At 38.9% G+C, this 25,081-nt stretch overlaps 1 protein-coding gene across 1 annotated transcript in view; it reads left to right on the top strand.

The window, feature by feature from the left end:
- The window catches only part of RTTN (rotatin), a 165,538-nt gene that overhangs the window by 57,481 nt on the left and 82,976 nt on the right, over positions 1 to 25,081 (top strand). The window contains exons 22-28 of the mRNA XM_077752674.1: positions 1,215 to 1,311; positions 2,148 to 2,216; positions 4,856 to 5,044; positions 5,914 to 6,153; positions 7,870 to 8,014; positions 14,848 to 15,002; positions 19,246 to 19,465. Coding sequence (XP_077608800.1) covers positions 1,215 to 1,311; positions 2,148 to 2,216; positions 4,856 to 5,044; positions 5,914 to 6,153; positions 7,870 to 8,014; positions 14,848 to 15,002; positions 19,246 to 19,465 — 1,115 coding nt within the window. The remainder of the gene's footprint in view (positions 1 to 1,214; positions 1,312 to 2,147; positions 2,217 to 4,855; positions 5,045 to 5,913; positions 6,154 to 7,869; positions 8,015 to 14,847; positions 15,003 to 19,245; positions 19,466 to 25,081) is intronic.

Raw genomic sequence — 25,081 nt, 5'->3', positions numbered from 1 at the left:
GGTAGTTGTATTGCAATAATTTTTTATGGTTTTGGAAATATGATAGCTCATTCTGTCCCCACTGATATGGAGTGTATATATCATCATAAATTAAATTCTTATGTGTATTTCTGTTTCTGTTCATTGCTATTTTTTTAAACATTCATTTATTTTTGAGAGAGCAAGAGAGTGAGAGAGTTGGGGAGGAACAGAGAGAGAGGGAAACACAGAATCTGAAGCAGGCTCCAGACTCTGAGCTGTCAGCATGGAGCCCGACGTGGGGCTCAAACCCACAAACTGCAAGATTGTGACCTGAGCGGAAGTTGGAGGCTTAACCAACGGAGCCAACCCAGGCACCCCAGTTCATTGCTATTTTTAGTCATGTCAATTACATGTTGATATTTTTCTTTTNCTTGTTCCTCTGTCAAGTTCCTCCTAATCCTCCTATACGTGCAAACATATGATAGGACAAATGTCTTCTTTGGCAACTAATTTCTTGTTGCTGTGTTCCTGGATTTACTAACTCTGTATTATGTTGTTATTCCTGTGTGATTGGTACCACTGTCGTGCCTAGTTGGTTAGAATTTCACAGTTGTCAAGCACTGAGAAATCTTAACATTGGAAACGTTACAGAGGTGGAAACTGAGGCTTATTAATGCTAAAGGATTTGACCAGGCCACTTCAGTTATGTCTTGGTGCTAGCCTTCTGTCTTGTTAGCTCAGAACAGTTTCCTTTTCCATTATCTTGTTATAATAAATAAGACACACAAAGTAAAACAACACCAACACGTAGGCAGTGTTTTAACATCAAAAGTAAGTTCTCTGATTATATGCTTGTAGGAAAGGGCAGGAGTGATCAGATAAGGAGACCTTTGAATGAGCAGACCTTATCTAGAGATAAAAGACTTGGCAAAGCCTCCTAGAAGCTAGATCAGTTTGCTTCTTTGTGTAACTGAAAGTTACTCACGCACAGTATGGAGTGAGTGGGTCTACAAGTGTGGTTCCTGGCCCAGCCGTGTGTGGGATTCCCAGGCTCCAGCCCAAACTTGCAGAAGCAGAAGCCCTGCTTTAACGAGCCCTCCAAATGATCCACATATGCTAGTGTATCTGGGTTAATGTTGGCGTTTCTCATAGAATGACACCTCTTCCCTCTGAGTTAAGATATTTTAAATTTGAGGTTCATTATTCTAGAGGTAAAAATATTTCATGAAGTTAATGCCTCTTTTTATTTTTAGTTTCCTTGATATTTCATGAAGATCATGACGTTGTGACTGAAGTCGGAGCATTATTTTGTCTTCTCTTATTTGATGAAGTATCGAGAATGGATGTGTGGTAAGCTATGAGAATTTTGAAAGATTTTACTCTTTAAAAAACAATTTTTTTAATGTTTATTTATTTTTGAGAGAGAAACAGAGTGTGAGCAGGGAGGGGCAGAGAGAGAGGGGGACAGAACCTGTAACAGGCTCCAGGCTTTGAGCTGTCAGCACAGAGTCCGACAGGGGCTTGAACTCATGAACCATGAGATAATGACCTGAGCCGAAGTCGGACGCTTAACCGACTGAGCCATCCAGGCGCCACAAAAGTTTTTTACTCAGTTATTTAAAGTTTTTGAAATAGTCTCTAGGCGGTGCCTGGAAATTTCTGAAATATGAAGCTTATGCTTCCCATTTTGGTTTGAGCAAGCCATATCAAAAAGCCCATTGGCTCAAAAAGTCCCCTGAACTCCTATTTTCTAATATTACTGAGCATAAAATTTAAAAACTACTGCAGTAATTTTTGTTAATACCCTTTTTGGTATATGTTTTCAATTCTATGTATATTTTCTGTAATATTTTATTTAAAAACTTTTGGGAAGATGTTAGGACGATAATGTAGCTGATTAACACTGAACTTGAGCAGGATCATGTGGGAGGGGCACAGACTGACCTGCCCTTGCAGTGCCCGCATCACATGAGTCACTTACTGTACGACTTCCTGAAGAAGAGCGTCGTTACTCTTCGGAAGCCAGTCCCCGTGGTAGCAAACATGTAACTGCACAAATGATGGAACTAGTTGCAACTCTTGACTGGTGTTTCAGTCAAGGAGCAAATTGTATTTGTCAGATGAAACTAAGGTTTACTCAGTTGTTTCTTTCCTTTTGTGTGTTTTTTTTCTCCCTAATGAACTAGGTCTATTATCCCTTCCAGTAAACCTTCTGCTCCACCAGTCTTCAGTTTGCCTGTTTCAGTTTTTAGAAGGTAAATGATTTATTTATTTATTTTTTGAAGGTAAAATGTTACCGAAAGGGAAACCAAAATCTGTAAGTTGTCACAGTTTTCATCTGGTATTTAAATCACATGCCTTGTAGCGTTTTAATGTTTCCTGACAGTGGCGCCTCAGAGAGTTCTGGAGACACGTCCCCGCCACCAGCCTTCCATCCGGAAAGGAGTTCAGAGAGGTTGAAAGGACTGTCCAGTGAACAAATGTGCTTACTCTCCTGCCTCGATTCAGCAGTTAACACACGGGCTGAATTGCTTTTCTGTCTCCCTCAATGTGTTTATTTATATGTAATTTTTCCTCTAACGCATTTGAAAATAAGTTCTAGACATACTTTTACTTACTTTCTAATTATTCCAGCATGTACCTCTTGAAATTAAGGGCATTCTCCTGCATAGTCACTATACTGTGCATGATCACATCTAAGAAAATTGAAAAATAATTCTGTAACATGATCCAATTTCTCCAGTTATATCCAAAATAGCAGTTACCTCTTGGAGGAGGGCAAAGGGAGTAATTGAGAAGAAAAGGGGACAAGTAGATTTTCTGAAGGGATGTAAATGTTCTGTATTTTATTGTGAGTGGTGGTCATAGAAATGAATACAAATGGAAAAATTCATCAGGCTCTATGTACACTGAAAATCTGTGTATTTTAAAGATAAGTAAATATTATCTGAATAAAACTATGATTAATTTAAAAAGAACATTCCATAGCTTGGTAGATATTATTACGTGTAGTATAATTACTTTCACTGCTATATAATACTCCGTTGTTAAATTTATTTACCACAACTTATTCATTTTCCGGTGAGAAAGTATTTGGGTTGATTCTGGGTTTTTGTTCCTGCATCCACCCCTGAAAACAGGTATGTTTCCTGGGATAGAGTGCAAGAATTCCTTCTGGATACATTCTTAAAAGAGCAAAGCCCCTTGTTTGTAGGCATCACCCACTCTCTACGGCCTCTAGATTCGGCTGAGTCGTCAAACCCAACATGACGGCAGGAGGCTGTGCCTGGAACGTCACTGCATTTGTCAGTGCTGGGACCTGCCATGGCTGGAGGACCCGGGTGCTAATAGGAGATACTGGGTCTAGTTAAGTGGGCCGCATGCATGTTTCCAGGCCCCACGGAACATGTCACTTGCAAGAGGCACGGCACCCAGGGGTGCTCAGAGGTCTGGCTTCCCATCATGCCTTTACAGTTTGTTTCCACACTTCACGGGCCAGGTGTGGGAGGCATTTTTACCCTAAGCAAAAAAAGCAGCTCTGTGATGTTGTTGACGTTCCATATCTGTTTGGTCGTCCTAGGGAAAAGAGCCAGAGTTAGCTCAGGAAAGATCTGTCTATAGCGAGAAGAAAGGGTCTTCTTGTTCCTTTACTCACAGTAGTTTTGTTATTTTAAAAAGTGTTGCCCCCTCTGGTAGATGGGAGGTGGTTTTTCAAACTGGTTGTGACGCATTAATTACCCTGTGCCTTTTGTTCCTTTCTTCCTTCTGCGTTCTTTAGGCTAAATTTGCAGCTTGTTTTCTACCTTACTAAAAATTTCCCCATTGATTGATTGCCTTACCTTTTTTGTTCGGTGGAAGTCCTTTCAACTGAGCTCTGTGCCCTTCTGGCAGGCCCCATGAGTCTCTGAGTATTTTCTTGCATTCTTGCACAGAGAGATGGCCAGGAATCACCTTCCGCTCCCCTGTCTCAGACCTGGTGTTAGCCATTTGTCTAAGGAATCTTGGTTTCTTTTGTGAAAAAGTCCAATTTTCCAAAAATATTTTCTTAAACTATTCAGCCTCATTTGTACGTAGAACTTTCCCTTAGCTTGTTTTTTTGAGGTGCCTGAAATGAAAAAGCACAGTAAAGGGTCCCTTTAGAAATCTTACCCAATTGTATTTATCTAACATTAGTCACAGCTATGTGAATTAGGGGTTTGGAATATGTATTTTAGGAAAATTATTTTTTAACGTTTGAACATGATAGACTTTGCTGTTAAACACTATTAAATTAACTTGGACTGGTTTAAGAGATGTTGACATTGAATCTGTTCTTAGATCTGAAAATATTTCTGGTTCCTCTTGGTAACACATGCTGATTGAGTTTATTGGTGATACAGCTATGTTCTCAAGTGAAAATATTAAGTTGTGACTTGGTCACTTAGTGACTGCTGTGAACATAAGGCAATTCATTTAGCCTCTTTAAGACTCATTTTGATCACCTGTAAAATGGGTATCAGTGCCACACCATGTAAATGATGAATGATAGATAATATACAGTGTTTGGTGTAAAGTAGGCACTCGTGTACTAGCTTTAACCTTTTGTGTGTGGCTTACCTGTAGCCACAGGCCTTGACTTGAGGAGGCATTGGTTATGTCTGCAAACAACTCTAATACAATACAGAATCAGGTAAGTCTTCAGGAAAGAGTTCGGAAAGTATTTTTGGGAGTTTGGAGGATGGCAAAAGAATAATTGAAATACTATATACAGCATGCTTACTGTTCAAAATAGGAGCCATGAGAGTGACCTCTGTATTATTGGGAGGCGTAGAGCTGGCCCTCATTTGTAGTTCATCGGTTTTAGTTGTGTTTAAGAATTTCAAAATTTGTAATTATTTATATATATTTTCTTTAGGTATCATCTACCAGTGCATGTAGTTGGCCACCATGCCGTGAGTCCTTACTCTGTGGTTTTGCCATTATCTGCTGGTTGTTTGGCCTTGAAGCCAGTCTCAGACATGCTGAGAATAGCTTGGAACTTGTCCTGGTATCATGGGAGTGAGAATCTTTTGAAGCAAATGAATTCTGAACCTAAAATCAAAGAGTAAGCTATTACATTTAGTTGAAAACGCATTCATATTTAACTAACTAAAAATTTTTTTTTAATGTTTATGTATTTTTGAGAGAGAAGAGAGAGAGAAAGAGGGAGAAATACAGAGTGTGAGTGGGAAAGGGGCAGAGATTGAGAAGAGGATACAGAATCCACAGCAGGCTCCAGGCTCTGAGCTGTTAGCACAGAGCCTGACGCGGGGCTCAAACCCATGGACCATGAGATCATGACTTGAGCTGAAGTCAGACACTTAGCCACCCAGGCACCCCCATATTTAATTAATTATAAGTAACTAGTTAGATTTTCTTTTTCCTTTAGGGCAAGTGGCTTTTTAACTTACTATCTGATTCTACTTTTTCACTGAAGATTGTGATTTTTACTTTGTTTTAAAGATTACATGTGTTCATTACTTTTTAAAAACTATCACACCAGAAAATTTAAATATAAAAGTACATGATCTGTTCTGTGTTAGAGATTATAGAAAGTTTGATTAATTAATGGATATAAGTCACTTGGAAAAGTCCTCTGAATTAGAGTAAAAGTTAAGTAAGTATATGTGTAAGTGTTGTTACCATTATTGTGATGAAGATTACTTTGAATATTCTGATATTCTGATCTGTCAGGGCTTTCTTATTTGCATGAAAATTCTATTTCTATAAGCAGGAAAATGTCAGTACAAACTCTTAGGATGCTAGTATAAAACTAAAATTGACAGGTATATATATATATTTTCTCTTTGCTGTGAGTCACCCTTTAAAATGAAGATAATAAAGAATTTTTTGGTGAGAGTTTATAAAAAACATAAATGTTAGCTTTTATTTAAATAGCCTTACGTTGTTCTTCCTCTGTGTCTGTTTGCTTAGATGTTCGGATGCATTGAAGCTCTCCACAGAGGACACCCTTGCTCTGAAGGTGACGCTCACGGCTAGTGGCCTGAGGGACTGTCTCCATTCCGTCGTTGAGGCTGCAGGCCACAGGGAAGTGAGGGCTGCCATCACGAGGATGAGTTTTTATCTTCTGAATGACAGATTGTCTCTAAAGCCTGCCACCGGCCCCTGTGGGCTGACCTTGAGGTCCTTGGCCTGGCACACCACTCTCAACAGGTCAGTGGGCACAGCTCAGGGTCGCCACTTTCCAAGGCCGGGATTGAATTGTGTTTGGGTTTATCTCCACATCTTTGAAGATAAGAGCACACATTCTTCCCGTTGCTGTCATTTAGAGATATGTTGTGTCCGTAAGAAAGAAAGACTCTGCAATTTTTATTATCTGTGATAAATGCCTAATAGTGGCAAAAGGGAATAATTTCCTGAGTCACCGCATTTTGGAACTAATGATAATCAACACAGTTTTTATATCCCATCCTCGAACATTTTGCAATCTCACAAAGGTAGACGATTAGGAAAGGCCTGAATGAACAGAGTGAATGTCTGTTCCTGTTCACGTTATAAAAGGGCCAAGACCTCACTGATTGATTAGTGGGTTTGGGGCCCCTGCAGCGGGCTGTTTTGTTTTGTTTTGTTCATAAGAAAATTATCTCCTTTTTCTTTTCACTCGGAATCTCATGAAGTTGATTGCTGTGTGGAGATCCGTTAGTAGCTGCTGGGAAGGCTCCGGCTTACAAACTTGTCTAACTGGCAGCAGATGGCTGCATGCGAAACAAAGACTGACAAGCAGCCTTTGCCAGCAGTTTTACATTTTAGTCTTCGTGTGAATTTGGTCTGAGATGTATAACTTTCTATTAAACGTAACGTGCAGTTTTCAAAACGCGAGGTCAGATCAGTCTCTGAAATGTGAATTCAAATGTATCTCTCACAATCCTGAGGCCTAATTGGCCCTTTCCAGTGCTGCTGGGAACGGCAGTGCCTCTGTAAGAAAGCTGGCCACTGAGTTTCAGGGCTTTTGTAAGTTCACGTGAAAACACAGCCATTGCTAAATATGAAATTATATAAATGTACAGTTAAATAAGTTATAAGAAAAATGAAGGTAATGTCATCACTTCCTGATTATTTTACAACATTTTGGTGATACTTGTGTTTGTGAGGTTATTCACGTCTTTTTTTTTTAATGTTTTTATTTATTTCTAGGAGAGAGAGAGAGAGAGCTTGAGCAGGGGAGGGTCAGAGAGAGAGAGGGAGTCACAGACTGAAATAGGCTCCAGGCTCCGAGCTGGCAGTCAGCACAGAGCCCGATGCGGGGTTCGAACCCACGAACCGCGAGATCATGACCTAAGCGAAAGTCGGACGCTTAACCGACTAAGCCACCCAGGCGCCCCACACGTCTGTTTTTTCTGTTCTGTGGATGGGCCCTACGGCAGTGTGCCGGTGTCCACAGGTGCGTGCTGGTGCCCATAGGTGCGTGCCAGTGTCCACAGGTGTGTGCCGGTGTTCACAGGTACGTGCTGTATGGCAGTGCGCCGGTGCCCGTGTCCACAAGTGCGTGCTGTATGGTGGTGTGCTGGTGTCCGCAGTTGTGTGCCTTACGGCAGTGTGCCAGTGCTCATGTCTCCACAGGTGTGTGCCGTACGCTAGTGTCCCGATGTCCACAAGTGAGTGCTGGTGTCCACAGGTTGTGTGCCGTACGGCAGTGTGCCGGTGCGCGTGTCTCCTCAGGGGCGTGCCGTACGGCGGTGTGCCGGTGCGCCTGTCTCCGCAGGTGCGTGCAGTGTTGGTGGCTTGCAGTCGGCCACCAGCAAAGATTTTCACTCTGGGAATTGGCAAACACAGCCAGTCATCGCATTCCTTACCTGGTTGTGAAGTGTTTGTCAGCACACGACTTACGGTAAAGAGCTAGAAACCATGAAAAGTGTGTTTTTATTGTAGGTTTCTACAAGTGCTTCCTGCTTGCACTGAAGATGAGAAACTGCTAATAGATATCATACATTTTTTGAATAAGTTATTGAAGGAACAAAGAAAAAACTCATCAGTAGAGCTTCTAAACTGGCTTCTAGAATTACTTCTTAGACAGGTAAGTGTTATTAAGGAATTGAGTTTTAGGTTTAACAAATGATTTATTTGTAAAAATTAGTAATGCTATAGAATAAAAAAGTGTGGTTTTTATATAGGCCGTGTCTAGTAAAGTATTTACTTAAAACTTTGGAGTAGAGAAGATTTTCTCCAAGAAGATATATAATTTAGAACCCATAAGGGGAATCGGTAAATATGACTACATAAAAATACCACGTCCGGGAATAAGACAGAAACCCTGTCCTCCTGGAATAGTGGAGTGGAGCACAGATACTCTGCAAAGGGAATGATAAGTGTGATGAGGAAACGTTAAGCAGGCAGAGCTAGGCCAGCCTGGAGGATGCCCAATGGGATCCGGGGGTCAGAGAAGGCCCCGTCGGTGCCCCTCAGAGCACCGAGGTAGCTGTCAGAGTCAGCCATACAGGTACGTAGGGAAGAGTATCTGGCAAGAGTGGAAAAGAAATGCAAAGGCACTTGGCTGTCGGGGTCAGGTTTGAAAAGCAACCGGAGGTCAATGTGGATGTAGCGGGATGAATGAAGAACAGAGGTAGGAGATGAGATCAGAAGGATATTCAGAATCAGGCTCAGATAGAACCTTGTGGGCTAAGGAGCTTAACCTAAGTGAGAGAGGAAGCTGGTGGAGGGTTTTGAGTGGAAGGGTGGCGGGATGTGACTGAAATTTAAGAAGACAGTGGCAGCAGCTGTCTCCGGGAGTGGGTGGCATGATGGAGGCTGGGGGGCCGACAGGAGCCCAGGAGAGGGAGGGTAGCTACTCCCGGGAGTAACAAGGCCATTGGTGGAGGGGGCAGCTCACGCTCGCTCGCTCTCTCTTGCTCTTATACACACATACCTGTAGGACTGTGACTAAACGTGGAAATTATGCTCATGGAATGCTATTTAAATTATAAAAGATGAAAAGCAGAAATCACAAAAGCTAGGAGGTGAAACATAAAGTAAGATGGGAACATAAAGTAAGTCCAAAGTATCATAAACAAGATTCTGTATGTACACGACTCTTAGATTGGATTATATATTATGTTTTTTGATATGCCTGTGTTTTCTGAAGAACTATATTTTAAAATTATTACAGGTTTTTCTTTTAAAAAAATGTTTATTTATTTTAAGAGAGAGAAAGAGTGAGTGAGCTTGAGTGGGGAAGGGGCAGAGAGAGAGGGAGAGAGAATCGTAAGCAGGCCCTGCACTGCCAGCCCAGAGCAGCCCTGCATCCACAAGCCGTGAGGTCATGACCTGAGCTGAAGTCAAGAGTTGGGTGCTCAACCAAGAGAGCCACCCAGGCACCCCACGAAGTTTTCTTTAATAAACGTTATTTTTAGTATTGGGGGGCCATATTTTCTTTCAGATTACCTTTGTTTTCAATTTGTGTAACTTATGAAAAAATTTATGTCCAGTGGGAGGGCATTATTTTGTTGGCTTCCATGAATGGCAAGAAATGCTTTAAACATAGTTAAAAAGACATGATAAACAGAACAATTTAACACAAGTGACAGATGACGGACTAATTCCTTAAAGTGCATAATTAATAAGTGAAACCTTAATAAGATGATTGAACTTCCAGGGTACATGGATGTCTAAATTTTGCTCTCCTATTGTGTTCTCGAGGATGATTTCACAGTACCATATTTAATATTTAATGTATTTTGATTTTCTTTCATCATTTAATTGTTAAAAATATTACCAAGGTGTTTGGAGGCAGTTATTTTCTGACCATTTTTAATAAAGCAAAACAGTAAGACCTTATGTCACTATAGTTCCTTGTTCAGCTTTTAGGCACGCTTAAATATTTTAGAGATTGAATATTAAAGTATCATTAGAAGAATCTCTATGAAACTTTTCCTCTGAGTTTTTGAGAAATCGATTTTTGATCTATAAATTTTTTATACCTTCATTATCTTTTTAGTCTTTTTTAAAGAAGAATAATTTCTGAAACAATCTCCTTAGATTGAAGTTCTTGTATTCTGGGAGTTATGGTTGCTTTGGGCTGTGAAAAAAGTAGTTATAATGGGCTTGGGTTTAGCATCTTTCTTTGAAATTCTGTGCAGTAATTGAATGTTTGCTTATTAGATGTTGTACATGGGTTGTACAATAGAAAAATCACTCTGCCTATTAAAATATATTTACCTAAATTAACTCCAACTAAATAGTTAAAACTTAACAATTAAGAGACCCTGAGTGGCTCAGTTGGTTTAGTGCCTGACTTCGGCTCAGGTCATGATCTCACAGTTTGTAGATTCGAGCCCTGCCTTGGGCTCTGTGCTGACAGCTCAGAGCCTGGAGCCTGCTTCAGATTCTGTGTCTCCCTCTCTCTCTGCCCCTCCCTTGCTTGCTCTCTGTCAAAAATAAATAAAATGTTTAAAAAAAAGTCTCGGGGTGCCTGGGTGGCTCAGTTGGTTGAATGTCTGGCTTCGGCTCTGGTCATGATATCGCAGTTTGTGGGCTTGAGCCCCTTGTCAGTCTCTGTGCTGACAGCTCAGAGCCTGTAGCCTGCTTCAGTTTCTGTATCTCCCTCTCTTTCTGCCTCTCCCTTGCTCATGCTCTCTCTCTCTCTGTCTCAAAAATAAATAATTTAAAAAAATTAAACTGTGTAACAATTGGAATAACGATTTTAAAAAAAACAACATGTAAATTGCTATGAATTTTATAGTATGTCATGACTGCTGATGCATATTTTATAATTTATTGATAGTTTTGAAATTAAAAATGAGACTTTTACAAAATTCTGAATGGTTGTACTATAATTTCGATGCAGGCTTAGGAAAGGTTTTTTGGTATAGTTTATTTATTTGACTTTGTATGGTATCAGAGTGTCTTCAGAAAGCTTTTAGTTTGTCTCATACATTATCATCACTGGTGTGATAAATAATGATAGAGTGAGCAAAAGGTGAGCAAAGTGGACTTAAGCATCCACTATTAAGAGAGTTTGCTCTGTGTCCTGCTATAAGCATGAAATTATTAAGTGTTATGTAAAGATTAATATTCAAAATAAGGGAAACCTGAAAATAGATAGTCAAATACTTTTTAAAGTTTCTCGTTTGAAATGGGTAAAATAAGCGAGAGATGATTTAAGAAGGTCAGTAAAATAGCATTTCTAAAGCAATTGTTTTGAATGTATGGACATAACGTGAAGAGGTTTACAAAAGTGGCAGAAACTAGGAAGGTCAGGCCGAGTACCTGAGTCTGTGATCAGGCAGAAGGATGTGAATAGGAAGTGTAAAAAAATCAGCTCATTTACTGAGGGACAACTGAGAACTTTTCTCTTGTGAAAAGTCATCTATGCGTTTTATCAGAATATTCATTTATTACAAACATTTTAGGCACTTTAGTAATTTATGGCATTGCTAATCTACATTTTAACGTAAAGATAATTTTGTTAATGTATAAAAGAACCAAGAAGTGCTGAGTTTGAATACCTTTCTTTTCACAATGCATTTCTTTTTTGAATTTAAATCCAAGTTAGTTAACATACAGTGTAAGAATGATTTCGGGAATAGAATTTAGTGATTCTCTACTTACATGCAACCCCCAGTGCTCATCCCAACAAGTGCCCTCCTTAATGCCCATCACCCATTTAGCCCATCCCCCGACCCACCTCCCCTCCAGCAGCCCTCAGTTTATTCTCTGTAATTAGGATTCTCTTATGGTTTGTCTCCGTCTGTTTTTATCTTATTTTCCTTCCCTTCCCTATGTTCATCTATTTTGTTTCTTAAATTCCACATATGAGTGAAATCATATGGTATTTGTCTTTCTCTGACTGACTTAATTAACTAGCAAAATATACTCTAGTTCCATCCATATTGTTGCAAATGGCAAGATTTCATTCTTTTTGATTGCTGAATAATTAAATTTTTATTTCTTGAAAGTGTATTTATTTTGAGAGCAAGCAGAATGTGTTTTTCTTTTTCGTGGAAGTTCGTAAAAGTGGGGCCATAATTTTTTAGGGGGGAGGCTATTCAGACCCATACAGCACTTGCACCTTTGTGGGCCAACTTCCATGGGCTCATGCGCGCTCCGCGTTCATGAAGGGCATTGCATGTCCCGTTGTTTGTAGGCTGCTGATGGATGGTAAGGTGCATGTGATGAATGGGAAAGAACCATCCTTGTAGAAATTGTTCTTTTTGGAGGTCACGGTGACAAAGTAATGACCCACGTACTTGGTTTAAAATTAGGATTGAATACTAATGTCTAAAGACAATATCTTCAGGTATGATTAAATACTTGAGATCAATAGACATCAGTAGCAACTTCTCTCTCTTGTACATGAAAAATGGTAATTCATTCTGTATTTTAGAAGTGATGTTGCTGAAGCTTACTGAATCTTAATATGTAAATTGAAGATGTGTTCTAAAGGGAAAAGGTGTTAGCAGTTATAAGAAGAAAGAAATTATTAACAGAATGAGATTTTAGGGAAGAATCTTGGTTTTAGGTATATGCATCCTATAACAATACAGTAACCTATTAGTAGTTTCTACTTTTTGTTTGCATATCAGGATTAATAATTCCTGATAGTAAAATTATATTTTATTAAGATGGAGTTTGCATTAAAAACAGCTTGTTGGGTATGTGGGTGGCTCAGTCAGTTGAGCGTCCGACTTCAGCTCAGGTCATGATCTTGTGGTTCGTGGGTTCGAGCCCCGCGTCGGGCTCTGTGCTGACAGCTCAGAGCCTGGAGTCTGCTTTGGATTTGGTGTCTCCCTCTCTCTCTGCTCCTCCCCCACTTGTGCTCTGTCCCTCTCTGTCTCTCTCAAAAATAAATATTAAAAAAACCTAACTTGTTCATTTTGTCAGTATTTATGAGAGTTGGGGTAAAGGTAGGTGTAATTAAGTCTTTGGTGATTTGGAGCTAAGAATAGTATAGTATATATATTTATTTTTATGATTTTATTAGATGTGTAATTGATTGTTTTATTGCTATGTAAAACATAGAAGTTGTAGTTATGTTTTATGTAATTTTATTTGATCCAAACGAGGCACTTCTTGTTCAGGATGAAAGGAAAAGCTGGGGGAAAAATGCTGCTTAGGTATGAAACAGAGTAAAGTAAGTTAAAAGAAAACATCTGCTCCCAATACTTTCTTAAAACCCACAGGTGTATTATGTTTTTTAAACGTTTATTTATTTATTTTGAGAGAGAATGTATAAGCTAGGGAGGGGTAGAGAGAGAGGGAGAGAGAGAATCCCAAGCTCAGTGTGGAGCTTGACGTGGGGCTTGATCCCACGACCACGAGATCATGACCTGAGCCGAAATCAAGAGTTGGACGCTTAACTGACCGAGACGCCCAGGAGCCCCTCTCAGTTGTATTATTTATAATTCTGTGTACTTCATTGAAGTGTATGGTACATACTACGTGATATAAACAACTTAGAATTTTCTTCACATTTTTTTCCGTCCAAAGAAGGCAGTTATTTTTTGAGTGCTTTAGGTGAAGGATTTCATAACAGTAGTAATTATATTTTCTCTCTTTTTGTATGTTGTAATATGCAGAATTAATGTGGCATAATACACAGCACATAATATTAACCATATTTGAAGCTAGATGATTCTCAGGTTGAATCCTTTGTTGGTGTGTATGACTTTGGACAAGTTACTTAACATCTTTATAAACCTCTGTTTGCCCATCTGTAAAATATGAAAATGCACATCTTCTAGCTTAATAAAAAAATTAAATGGAGGAATCTTGTTTTCTTTGATTAATAACTATTCCATCAGTCTTTAATGCTATTGGTTAATTAACGTTTTCTCTTCTTAGTATTATTAAAAATAATCCTGTTACATTTTTTAGTTACTTTTTTTTAAAGTTGGAAAAGAAGAAAAAATTTAAATAATACTAGTTTTATTTGTCAGCCTATCAGATTGGCAAAGACGACAACAGTACCAGTATTCAGCTTTGGCTTGAGTGCTGTGATCTGCTCCCACCCCACTTACTCATGTGTTGGGACACGTTTTTCAGAGACAGTTTGGCGGTATATGTTGAAAACATTAAAGCCGTTAAAACTGGTTTGATTTAGTAATATCATAGCTTAGAATTCATACACAGGATACGATCAGAGTTGAACACCCTGCTGCACAGCTCCGTGACATTAGAAATCACTGATGATTTAGTAGTTGGTGTGATAAATCCCTGTGGTTGAATAATAATCATATATTAAAATATTATTTTTGAAAAAATACTGATAACATGTTTATTAATTTTTAAATATTTATTTTTGAGACAGAGAGAGAGAAAGAGACAGAGTGAGTGGGTGAGGGGCAGAGAGAGAGGGAGACACAGAATCTGAAGTAGGCTTCAGGCTCTGAGCTGTCAGCACAGAGCCTGACATGGGGCTCAAACCCACAAACTGCAAGAGATCATGACCTGAGCCGCAGTTGGATGCTTAACGGACTGAGTGCCCCACAACGTGCCCCAATGTTATGTTTCAAAAGGGGTTACAATAGTGGATTTTTTCACTTGATCTCAGTTTTGTTAAAAATATAGAATTAGAATTCTGTTTATGTTTACACTCCCACAAATGAGAATAGTGTACGCCAGTCTCCTCGTAGCGGCTGTCTCTGTGAAGTGATGGCTTTTTTGTTTTTCTCATTGTGCTTCGTTGTATTTTCCTCAGTTTTCTATAATAGATGTGCTGCTCTTCTGTTGAGATGACATATGAGCACCTTTTGAGTTCAGAACGTCTGTGCTAATGCACTAGAGTCCCATACCTGCAGGTTAGGTAGTAAAACTCATAGGTAATCCAGAACATGATTTGCAACAAAAGCCTTTCTAGGAAACAACATACAGCTCAATTAGAGAGTAAACATTTTTTTAATATTATTTTTTTAGAGTCCAAACCCACTGTTAGACCTGCTGGTTCTGACGGAGTCACAGGCACGAGAGGAAACAGACGACATCCAGACGGCTGTCAGACAACAGCTCCAGAAGGAACTGATTGCTCTCTTCAGCACCTTGCTGCTCAGTTTCGTGGCAGTTACCGACAGGTACCACTTGTGTTGTTGAAGGTTTGGGGACATTTATGTAGAAACTAGTTTCCTTTGGATTTCTAAAGAGTCTTACTTTTTACTTGTTTTGAATTGAGGAGGAAAGACTTCAATAATAATCAGTTGTGGTCTGTTTGTTTTGATTTCAATGAAGTCTCTTGTATAGCTTGATTGTAATTTCACACACACACACACACACACACAGTATTTTGCTGTCTTTAGGTTTTAGTTCTTGGTCCTCTCTTAATTCTCTATACATTTATCTAAGCATTTCTATAACTTTATGACTTTTTTTATTACCTAGATGATTTTCAAATGTGTGTCTATAATTCTGACTTAAAATTTTTTGTAATTAGATAAAATTTTCTATTTTAACCATTTTAAAGTATACAATTGAATTGTTTTAGTATGTGTACAATGCTGTTCAACTGTCACCATTCAATTCCAGAACATTTTCATTACTCTGAAAAGAAAATTGTACCCTTATCCAAGCCTGTGGCAACCAACCACTAATTTTCGTGTCTCTGGGAATTTACTTATTCTGGACATTTTATGTAAATGGAATCAGATACGTGTGATCTTTTGTGTCTGATTTCACATCACGCTTTCAGAGTCTATCCATATTCCAGCACATATCAGTGCTCATTGCTTCCTATGACTGAACAATAGTCCATGTACAGATAGACCACATTTTGTTTATCTGGTGGTGGACATTGAGTTGTTTCTACGTTTGATTATTGTAAATAATGCAGCTTTGAACATTTATATACAAGTTTTTGTGTGAATGCATGTTTTTAGTTCCCCGGTTTACACCTATGACTGGAGTTGCTGGCTCATGTTGTTACTCTGTGATTATTTTTTTGAGGAAGTGCCAAACTCTTTTCCATAGCTGCTACACCATTTTACATTCCCACTAGGAATGTGTGAATGTTCTCATTTCTCTACGTCCTCCCTAACACTTCTTATAATGACCATCCTAGCGGTATAAACTGGAATTATTTTGGTTTTGATTCCATTTCCCTAATGATAATGATCTTGAGCATCTTTTCCTGTGCTTATTGGTTATTTGTATTGGAAATTATTTTGTATTTATTGGTTATTGTATTGGAAAAATATGTATTCAAGTGTTTTGCCTAATTTTGCATTGGGTTTTTGTTATTGTTGAGCTGTCTTTATATATTCTGGACATCAATATTGTATCAAATATGATTTGCAAAATTTTCTTCCATTCTGTGGGTTATGTTTTCACTTTTTGGATAGTGTCCTTTGATGTATAAAAGTTTTTTATTTCATGAGGTCTTCCTATGCTGAGATTCCACATCTCTGCTAGAGAGAAAGACTTGATCCCTATACATGACATTTGAAACAAACTAACATGTCAAATAGCCCTAATTCAGTTCAACACCTGACTAGATCTCTGAAGTCATCCCCTAACCGAAATCTTGTGACCAAATAATTTCTATGAGAAACTGTTATGTACTCTACCCTCAATAGCTTTTTTTAAAAAAAATATTTTATTTTTAAGTAATCTTTATACCCAGTGTGGGGCTCAAACTCACAACCCTGAGATCAAGAGTCACGTGCTCTACCAACTGAGCCAGCCAGACCCCCCCCTCAATAGCTTTTGGATACAAGTGTTCTATATATAATCACAAATGAAGAGAACTATAAAGAAGTGGGAAAATGTCTCCTGTAGTTCAGAGAAAAATATCATTGGAAATAGACCCACAAATGTCAACTGTTACAGGAACTTTAAAGCTATTATTATAATATTTTATTTTTTAAAGTTCACTCATTTTGAGAGGGAGAGAGTGAATGGGGAGGGACAGAAAGGGAGGAAGGAGAATCTCAAGCAGGCCCTGCACCGTCAGCACAGAGCCTGACATGGGGCTTGAACTCCTGAACCATGAGATCATGACCTGAGCTGAAATCAAGAATTGGATACTTAAGCAACTGAGCTACCCAGACACCCCTAAATAATATTTTAAATATAAATCTAATAGATATTAGATGAAAAGATAAGTAATATTGGTAAAAATATGGAGACTATCAATAACAGAGAAATGGAGACTATAGTTTCTAAAGTAAAGAACTCATTGCAGGGGCTTAATAGTGGGCTAGACACAGTATAAAAGAGGATTAGTAAATTTAGAATACAGGTCAATAAAAATTTCACTAGAGAGGGTCACTTAGGAGCCTTCTGAGGTGATGAGAATGTTTTATATGTTGTTATGCTTCATGGTTACATGATTATATACATATGTAAATCATGTTGTAGTGTATATATAAGATTTGTGAGTTTCACTGCATGCATTTATGCCTCCTTAAAGTACTGAAGACAAAAACAGTGAGTCTATTGATAGTAGGTTCTGTGCATCTAGACCTATAATGTGTATAGACTCTCCTGGGGGTTTGTTAAAATATTAACATCAGTAGCTCAGGTTGTCCATATGAAGCGCCATAGGTAGTCCTTGGACTAGACTTTGAGAAGTAGTGCTATGGACTGTTCGCGGGATGTTGAGAGGAACTTGCATAGTTATAAGACAAACTGGGTGCAGAGCTTGGGGAACGTTCACTGGAAGTAGGAGAGGGAACTGGTGGCCGATGTGCTAGGTTGACCTGGGCTTGGTTAGATATTTGCAGATGCACTATTTCCTTCGGTGGTGTAGTTTTCTTTTGGAGGAGTTAAGGTAAGAGGAACAGAAAATAAGAATGACTTGTATGTTGGGGCGCCTGGGTGGCTTAGTCGGTTAAGCGTCCAACTTTCGCTTAGGTCATGATCTCGCGGTTCCTGGGTTCGAGCCCCGCGTCGGGCTCTGTGCTGACTGCCAGCTCAGAGCCTGGAGCCTATTTCGGAGTCTGTATCTCCCTCTCTCTCTGACCCTCCCCTGCTCACCCTGTCTCTCTCTCTCCTAGAAAAGAAAAAAAAGAATGACTCGTATGTTAATTTAAAGAACATTAAAGAACAGAAGAATATTTTTAATACTATTTTTAGTACTATTAATTAGATTAGTTGCTTTTTGCACAACACGGGTTTGAACTATGTGGATCTACTTATACCGGATGTTTTTTGAAAAAATACAATATAGTACTTTTATGATTTTCTTGATAATATTTTCCTTTCCTGGGATGAATGACTGCCTCAGTCAGTAGAGCATGAAACTCTTGATCTCAGGGTTGTGAATTCAGGCCCCACGTTGGGCATAGAGCTTACTTAAAAAAATAATACTCTCCTTCCTCTAGTTTGCCTTATTGTAAGAAAACAGTATATTATAACATAAAACATACAAAATATGTGTTAGTTGACTGTTTTATGTTATCAGTAAGGCTTCCGGTCAACAGTAGGCTATTACTTGAGTTTTTGGAGAGGATTTTTGACTGCACGTGGGGTTAGTGCCTCTAACCCCACATTATTCACAGGTAAGCTGTACTTTGTTGTTGACCTGTGAGAAATATGAATTTATACAAATAACTTTTAGGCTTTGTTGCAAGTTCTGTGTGTTTCTAAAACTTTAAAAGCAGTTGGATGTTAGGTATATAAAAATTAGGATCTTTAAAAATCATTCAGCTCTACACTCATGATACTGTAATTCAACTACACATGTACAGTACTCTAATACTGCAATACATAAAAACATAGTGAGTAGATTGTCAGTTTTGGAGTCTAAAAATTTGTAAAACTGAGTTGATTTCAGATTTTATTCAGTGCTTTGCTACACACTGTTGTTACTTCTCCCAGGAATTTCATCTTTGGCTCCAGGCTCACCTATCAGTGTCAGGAATTTTGTTTCCTAATAAAAAATGTTCTCTTGATTGTTTCATTTAAATTATGTGTCAAACTCATTAAAACTTTTTATTTTAGCTTTCTGGAGAAAACAGTTTCAGCTAATTAAAAATTCAGTTTTTGAGTGATGCCAGATGATTGAAAGTGTAGGTTTAATATATGCCAATTTAACTCCTTTAAAGTATGAATTTAATTTTCCATTCCAACTTTTGGGTTTATTTTTGAGTGCTAATAGCAATATACGTTTACCTCTCTTTTGATGTAATTGTTACTGGTCTTTTACATCATATTTTAACTATGTTTTCCTTGAAAAGTCTTGTTTTGAGAACCCTGTTTCTCCTTGTTCATTTTTTTCTGACATATGAAGTTGTTGTAACCTCTGCCATCAGTAAGTTAACCCAGTAGCCCGTCACACTTGTTTTCTTGTTGATTATTTTCTTCCTTCCTTTACATACACAGGAAATGCTTGGAACTTCATTACGTTTTCCAGACGCAGCTGGCTCTGAGGCTGCTTCAGAGCCTGAGAGTCACCGATGCACCTCACTTCTACGGCCTGCCTTCCCTCGAGAGGACCTTACGAGGCATGGCTCACCTCACCGCATCTCCAGGATGGAGCACACACTCTCCTCTCACAGAGCCACTTGAAATTTGTGGCAAGTACTTGTCAGGTCTTCTTGAAGTAAGTAAACATCACCAATGACTATAGCAATAGCAGCAGCCCCAAAGAATAGCTATTTACTATTTATTGATCACTCCCTTTGTGGCAGGCACGGTGTTAAGTGCATTCTGTGTGTCACTGTATTTAATTTAGATTATTATGCAGTATTCATACGACTCATCATTGTTAAGTGCTTTAATAATTTTTTTTTAATAAATATGTAAGATCACTTTTAGAGTACACAGATTTTCAAGAAGAAGAAACTAAGGCTTCCATTTAAGTCCCCTCATTAAGGTAATATATTCACTTATGGGCTTTATCCTTTTTACCTGTGAAACGCGGCCCGTCTGTGCAGAACACGCAGGGGCTGCGGGGCTCAGGCAGCGCCCGGTGAGCCTGCCTGATGTGGGCGTTGCCAGCGCCAGGGAGTATCAGCCCCTTCCAGCTCTGCTCCTCTCCTGAAAGGTGGCTGTTACTTGGAGTCTATGGTAATCATTCTTTACATTTCTGGTAGTCTTACCACTGAATTATGTGTTCATTTTTAGAACCATTCCTGATTTTGTAAATTCTGTAAAATGGAATCACAAGGCTGCTTTCTGCCATCATTACGCGTCTGAGACTTGGTCTTCCTGCCTCCTGTAGGCGGAGTTAGTTTCCTTTTGTCTGGTGTCCACTGCACTATGTTGAAAGACATTGGGGTTTTCTTATTCTAATTTAGAGCAATTTTGGATCTTACTTCAATGAATATTCTTGTCAGTGAAAATGAATTTTTGAATTTTCTTTTTTTACAAATAGTTTATTGTCAGGTTGGTTTCCATATAACACCCAGTGCTCATCCCCACAAGTGCCCTCCTCCATGCCCATCTCCCACCTCCCCCCCACGCCCATGAGTCCTCAGTTTTTGTCAGCATTCAAGAGTCTCTCATGGTTTGCCTCTCCCCTTTTCCCCCATTATTTCTCCCCTTCTTCTCCCCCATTGTCCTCCGTTAAGTTCCTCCTAATCCTCCTATACGTGCAAACATATGATATTTGTCCTTCTCTCCCTGACTTATTTCACTCAGCATAACACCCTCAAGGTCCANTCGCTGAGCTCTCGAATTCTTCTTTCCTGTTCCTGGATCAGTTTGTCTCTTTTTTTGTCAGCTTCTTGTTTTTCTATAATGGTGTCTTCTAAATCACTTATTCTCCTTTCTCCCTCTTCAATCCGTGCATTGGAGGCCTCTAATTTATTATGTATCTCATTTATCGCTTTTTTTAATTCTTCATGCCTATTTATGTTCTCCATTCTGCCTGTAGCCATAGTTTTTTTGATGTCCCTTATGTTTTTTTCAAGCCCAGCTATTAATTTTATGATTATTAATCTAAAATCTTGTTCATTTATGCTGCTTATATCTGTTTTGAGCAGTTCATTAGCTGTCACTTTTTCTGGGAGTTTCTTTGGGGGAGAGCTTTTTCGTTTCGTCATTTGTCATTTTAGTTAGTTTTCTGGCTCTTGTTAGTTTTTAAGACCTGTTATGCTCTCTGCTCCTGTGAGCGCTGCTGTATCCAGGAATACTCTTTGTCCAGGGCCTATCCTTTCAGAGAGTGTTTTTTGAATGGTATCTCTTTGTCTCTCTTGTTGAGACCTTGGTTATTTTATTTTCCTACTCGTAGTGATATCTGGGCTTGTCCACCATGTGTATTTGGCTTGTTTCTTGAGGTAGCCGTTAGAAGGCTTTCTCAGTGGATCCTGCGTCCTTTTTCTCCCAATCTTTGGGTTTGGTACGGTTTCCTATGGCTTCAGATCTTTTCCGTGTGGTGCATGGGCACGAGTGCAGGTACGGAGTTCCCTTCTTCTCTGCCATCTTGCCCCTCCCCCTGATATTTTTTAACTATTGTTGAATATGTAGAAACGTATTCAGTTTTTATATGTAAACCATATACCCAGCAATCCTTGTTTCCAAACTCAAAGGAAAAGACCTTTAATTTTTCACCTTTCACTGTTGTTTTTGGTAGTTTTTTCAATTAAAGAAAAATAAGTTTTCTTCTACTCTTGCTTTATGAGGTATTTTTTAAAAATCACAAATGTATAATGCTTTTTCTGTATCTTTTAAGATAAACATAATTTTTTTGCCTGTATTCCATTAAGGTGATGGATTAGTTTGTTTCATTTAAAAATTTTGAACATCATTGCATTTCTGGTAGAGTTTCAACTTAGGTTGTGATATATTATTCCTCAGATTTAGTTTGTTAATGTTTTTGGAATTCTACCAATTTTTTTATGCAGAAAATGGTTTTAGAATGCTTCTGTCTTCTTTCTCAGGAAACTTTTGTCAGGTTTTAATATCAAAATTAATCCGCCTTTATATGTATAAATTATTTTTATGTAACTCTTTTTTCCCTTAGAAATAATTGCTGGGAATTGCTGGTATTTATTCCATAAGTGTAGGATTTGATGAGGAAGCAGTTCAGACCTGAAGTTTTCTTTTGGGGAAGATTGTAAATGAATTGAATTTTTTAAACCTAGAATTTTGAGATTTTTAATTTTTTGTTTAAGTTATGTTTTTCTAGAATTTTATCTAATGTTTTGAATTCGTAGCCCGAAGATTATTCATCAGATCATCTTATTCTTTAAATTTCAGATCGAGATACCCCATTTCATTCGAGGTTTTAAATTACTCCTTTCCTCTAGTTTTCTCAATTGTTCCTACTAGCTGTTTGTATGTTTTATTATTATCATTCTTTTCAAAGCATGAAACTTTGGCTTTGGTGATCTTCCCTTTAATGCTTTCCCCCACTTTATTAATTTCTCCTTTTGTTTTAATTTATGACTTTTATGTGGTAGTTTTATTTCACTGAGTTTTAAAAAGCTATTCTCAAGTATTTTTAGCTCTAATTACTTTCTAGGCATGGCCTTAACGTTATTTCACACATTCTGATAACGCCCCATTTTTATCATTTAGGTCAGTATAGTATTAGTATGATGTAGCAAATACAGCAATGGCATAGCTCCACATAGTCCTGTTAGAGAAGGGCCTCACCAGGCTCCCTGACAGCCTTGCACTTGTTGCATGTAGTCCATGAGGCCAGGCTCAGCCGCAGCTTATCTCAGTCTTGCAGAACTTCCTGTGGTCTTTCTGGAACATGAGGACTTGTGAGGAACTGCTACAGGACTATTTCTTACTGGCCTCACTCTTCCTCAGATGTCTGGCGCGAGCCTGTTTCTTCCTGCCTCCTGGGTTCTGATGAGTGAAGCTTTCTGCCTCAGTTCCCTTGGAGTCGGGCTGCAGGCCGTAAGCACCTCGGCCGCGGCGGGGCTGTGCTGTCTGCACTGCCGTCTTCTGGCCCCTCTGTGTCAGTGGCACCCTGCAAGGGAGCCTGGGAGGTGCCACCTTTGGCTTCTATTGCTTTTGCTTTTAATATAAGTAATAATGTGTCTGAATCTAAAAACAGCTTATTATTTCCTTATTGAGCAAATCTGTCAGCAGTGCTTATCTTGAAAGGTTCAGTAATAGCTGAGGTTGAATGGTAGTCAGAGGCAGGCTCCTTACCTGTATTAGGACGTCAGCAAAGGCTCTTGGAGGAGGCAGTGTTAGATTTTCAGAGATGATTGGGCCGATCGATGTCATGGGCATTCTAGACATGGGATGCTTGACCAACTTGTATCCATAACTTCCTATTTCTTTTCTTCTTCTTCTTCTTCTTCTTTTTTTTTTTTTTTTTTTTTTTGGAAAGTGCTTGTCAGTATTTAATGAACCTCCCTCCACATGGCTTCAAGCTACCAGGACGCTAGCTCCCTGCTCACCCTTCATCTCCTCCTCAGCTCTTCTGCTGAAGAACTTGGCCTCACGCTGACAGGCTGTTTGGGGACCTTACCCTTTCCCCGAACTTCGCAGCAGCCTGATCGTACCACATGTGTTGGGGGCAGCTCCGGTCTTGTTTGGGGCAGCATTTACCCGTGTCTGCTCGCTGACCCACGTCCACAGTTTATTGGGGTTGACGTGGGCCAGAGGCTCTGGTTCCTCCGCAGTGATGATGCCTCGTTCCAGCCGAATGCTTGTGGACGCTGATGCTGTTGTGGTGCCACCAGCATTCCCCCTCCTCCGGGCACCTCCGGTGCCTGCTGATGCCACCGTGGTCCCAGCTCACGTGGCCCCAGTGTTTCCGGGTCTCCCCCAGTCTGCGTGGCCTGTCGCGGGCCCAGACGACAGAGCTCCCGTTCCTCTTTATGCTGTGTGCTCACACCTGCAGGCACGCCGAGGCCTTTCTCCCAGATTAGCCTTTCAACCCAAAGCTCTTTATCATAAAGGAGTTTTGTAATCTTGCATTTTGAATCTTACATCAGTTTTATTTTTTTCCCACATCTCTGAAGTTTCAGTTTTATTTGGCTCATTTGACTAAATAAAACTTAAAAAGTCTATTTCTTCATATAATTTCTTCTCTTTTTTGGATGGCAATCTGTGTGTAGAGTTTAAGATCTCACTTATTCATTTACCTTCCTTTAGGAAGTCTTTTCTTTAAAAAAAATTTTTTTAATGTTTATTATTTTTAAGAGAGTGAGAGAGAGACAGAGAGCAAGCAGGGAAGGGGCAGAGAGAGAGGGAGACACAGAATCTGAAGCAGTCTCCAGGCTCTGAGCTGTCAGCACAGAGCCCAATGTGGGGCTCGAACATATCAACTGCAAGATCATGACCTAAGCTGAAGTAGGCCACCCAAACAACTAAGCCACCCAGGCGCTCCAGGAAATCTTTTCTTTGAGACATACACACTCAGGGAAGAACGACTGACTGGTCTCTTCCTAGATTGTATACCTGTAGCAGTTTATATATACCGTTATTATGGTGCTTAAGACCTTGCATTTCTGTTTTGTTTTATGCGTTCATCTGTTGTTACACTGTAAGCTTGTGGGAATCATCTTTGGATCTTTTCCACTAGCCCATAGCTCCTCATTATCCTAACATAGTGATTTGCACATATGGTTGAAATAATGACTAATTTAATTTATATGTATCTTATATGTGATTTTAAATTAGAATACAGTTGGAATAATATTAAAAATGTGACATAATATAAATGATGTGTGTTTAATTTTTGTGCTTTCATCATTAAATCATGCTTTAGGTGATGTTTGTATATTGAGCTGTAAACCATGCTTCAGATGATGTTACCTAGAACTTTTCCCAAAAGTACATCTTGTTTTGTTAAAGAAATTTCAAAATCCTAAATACTCTCAGCTCTACTATAAAATTTAATATGAATTTGAATGTAGCTGTTTTAATCAAATAAACTTTTTTTCTGGGATAATTATAAATACTGAAAAAGTGCACATTGTCAGTATATTAATTAGTTATTCCACCCTTCAAGTTGCCCATATCACAGAATTTGTATATTCATACAGAAATGTGTGAATTTTTAGAACACTTATGTTAGCTTAAAGACCTTACTGTAATATTTTTTAAAAAGCCAGATCCTCTAATGTGTTTAAAATATAATTCAATATACAAGTACTTAATTTATAGCATTATGTGTAATGTGATATGTATATACTCCATTTATAAACCTTTTGGAACTCATCTTCTCTGATGAGTTCACAATGAAGTGACTTATCTGTTTTAGATCAGGGATATGTGAGGGTTGACTACAGTGGAAGAAGTTAGG

This window comes from Crocuta crocuta, unplaced genomic scaffold (assembly GCF_008692635.1).
Source record: "Crocuta crocuta isolate KB4526 unplaced genomic scaffold, BGI_CrCroc_1.0 scaffold101, whole genome shotgun sequence".
Lineage (NCBI taxonomy): Eukaryota > Metazoa > Chordata > Mammalia > Carnivora > Hyaenidae > Crocuta > Crocuta crocuta.
Note: the sequence above shows the minus strand (reverse complement) of the source record. Positions and strands in the feature narration are given on the sequence as shown.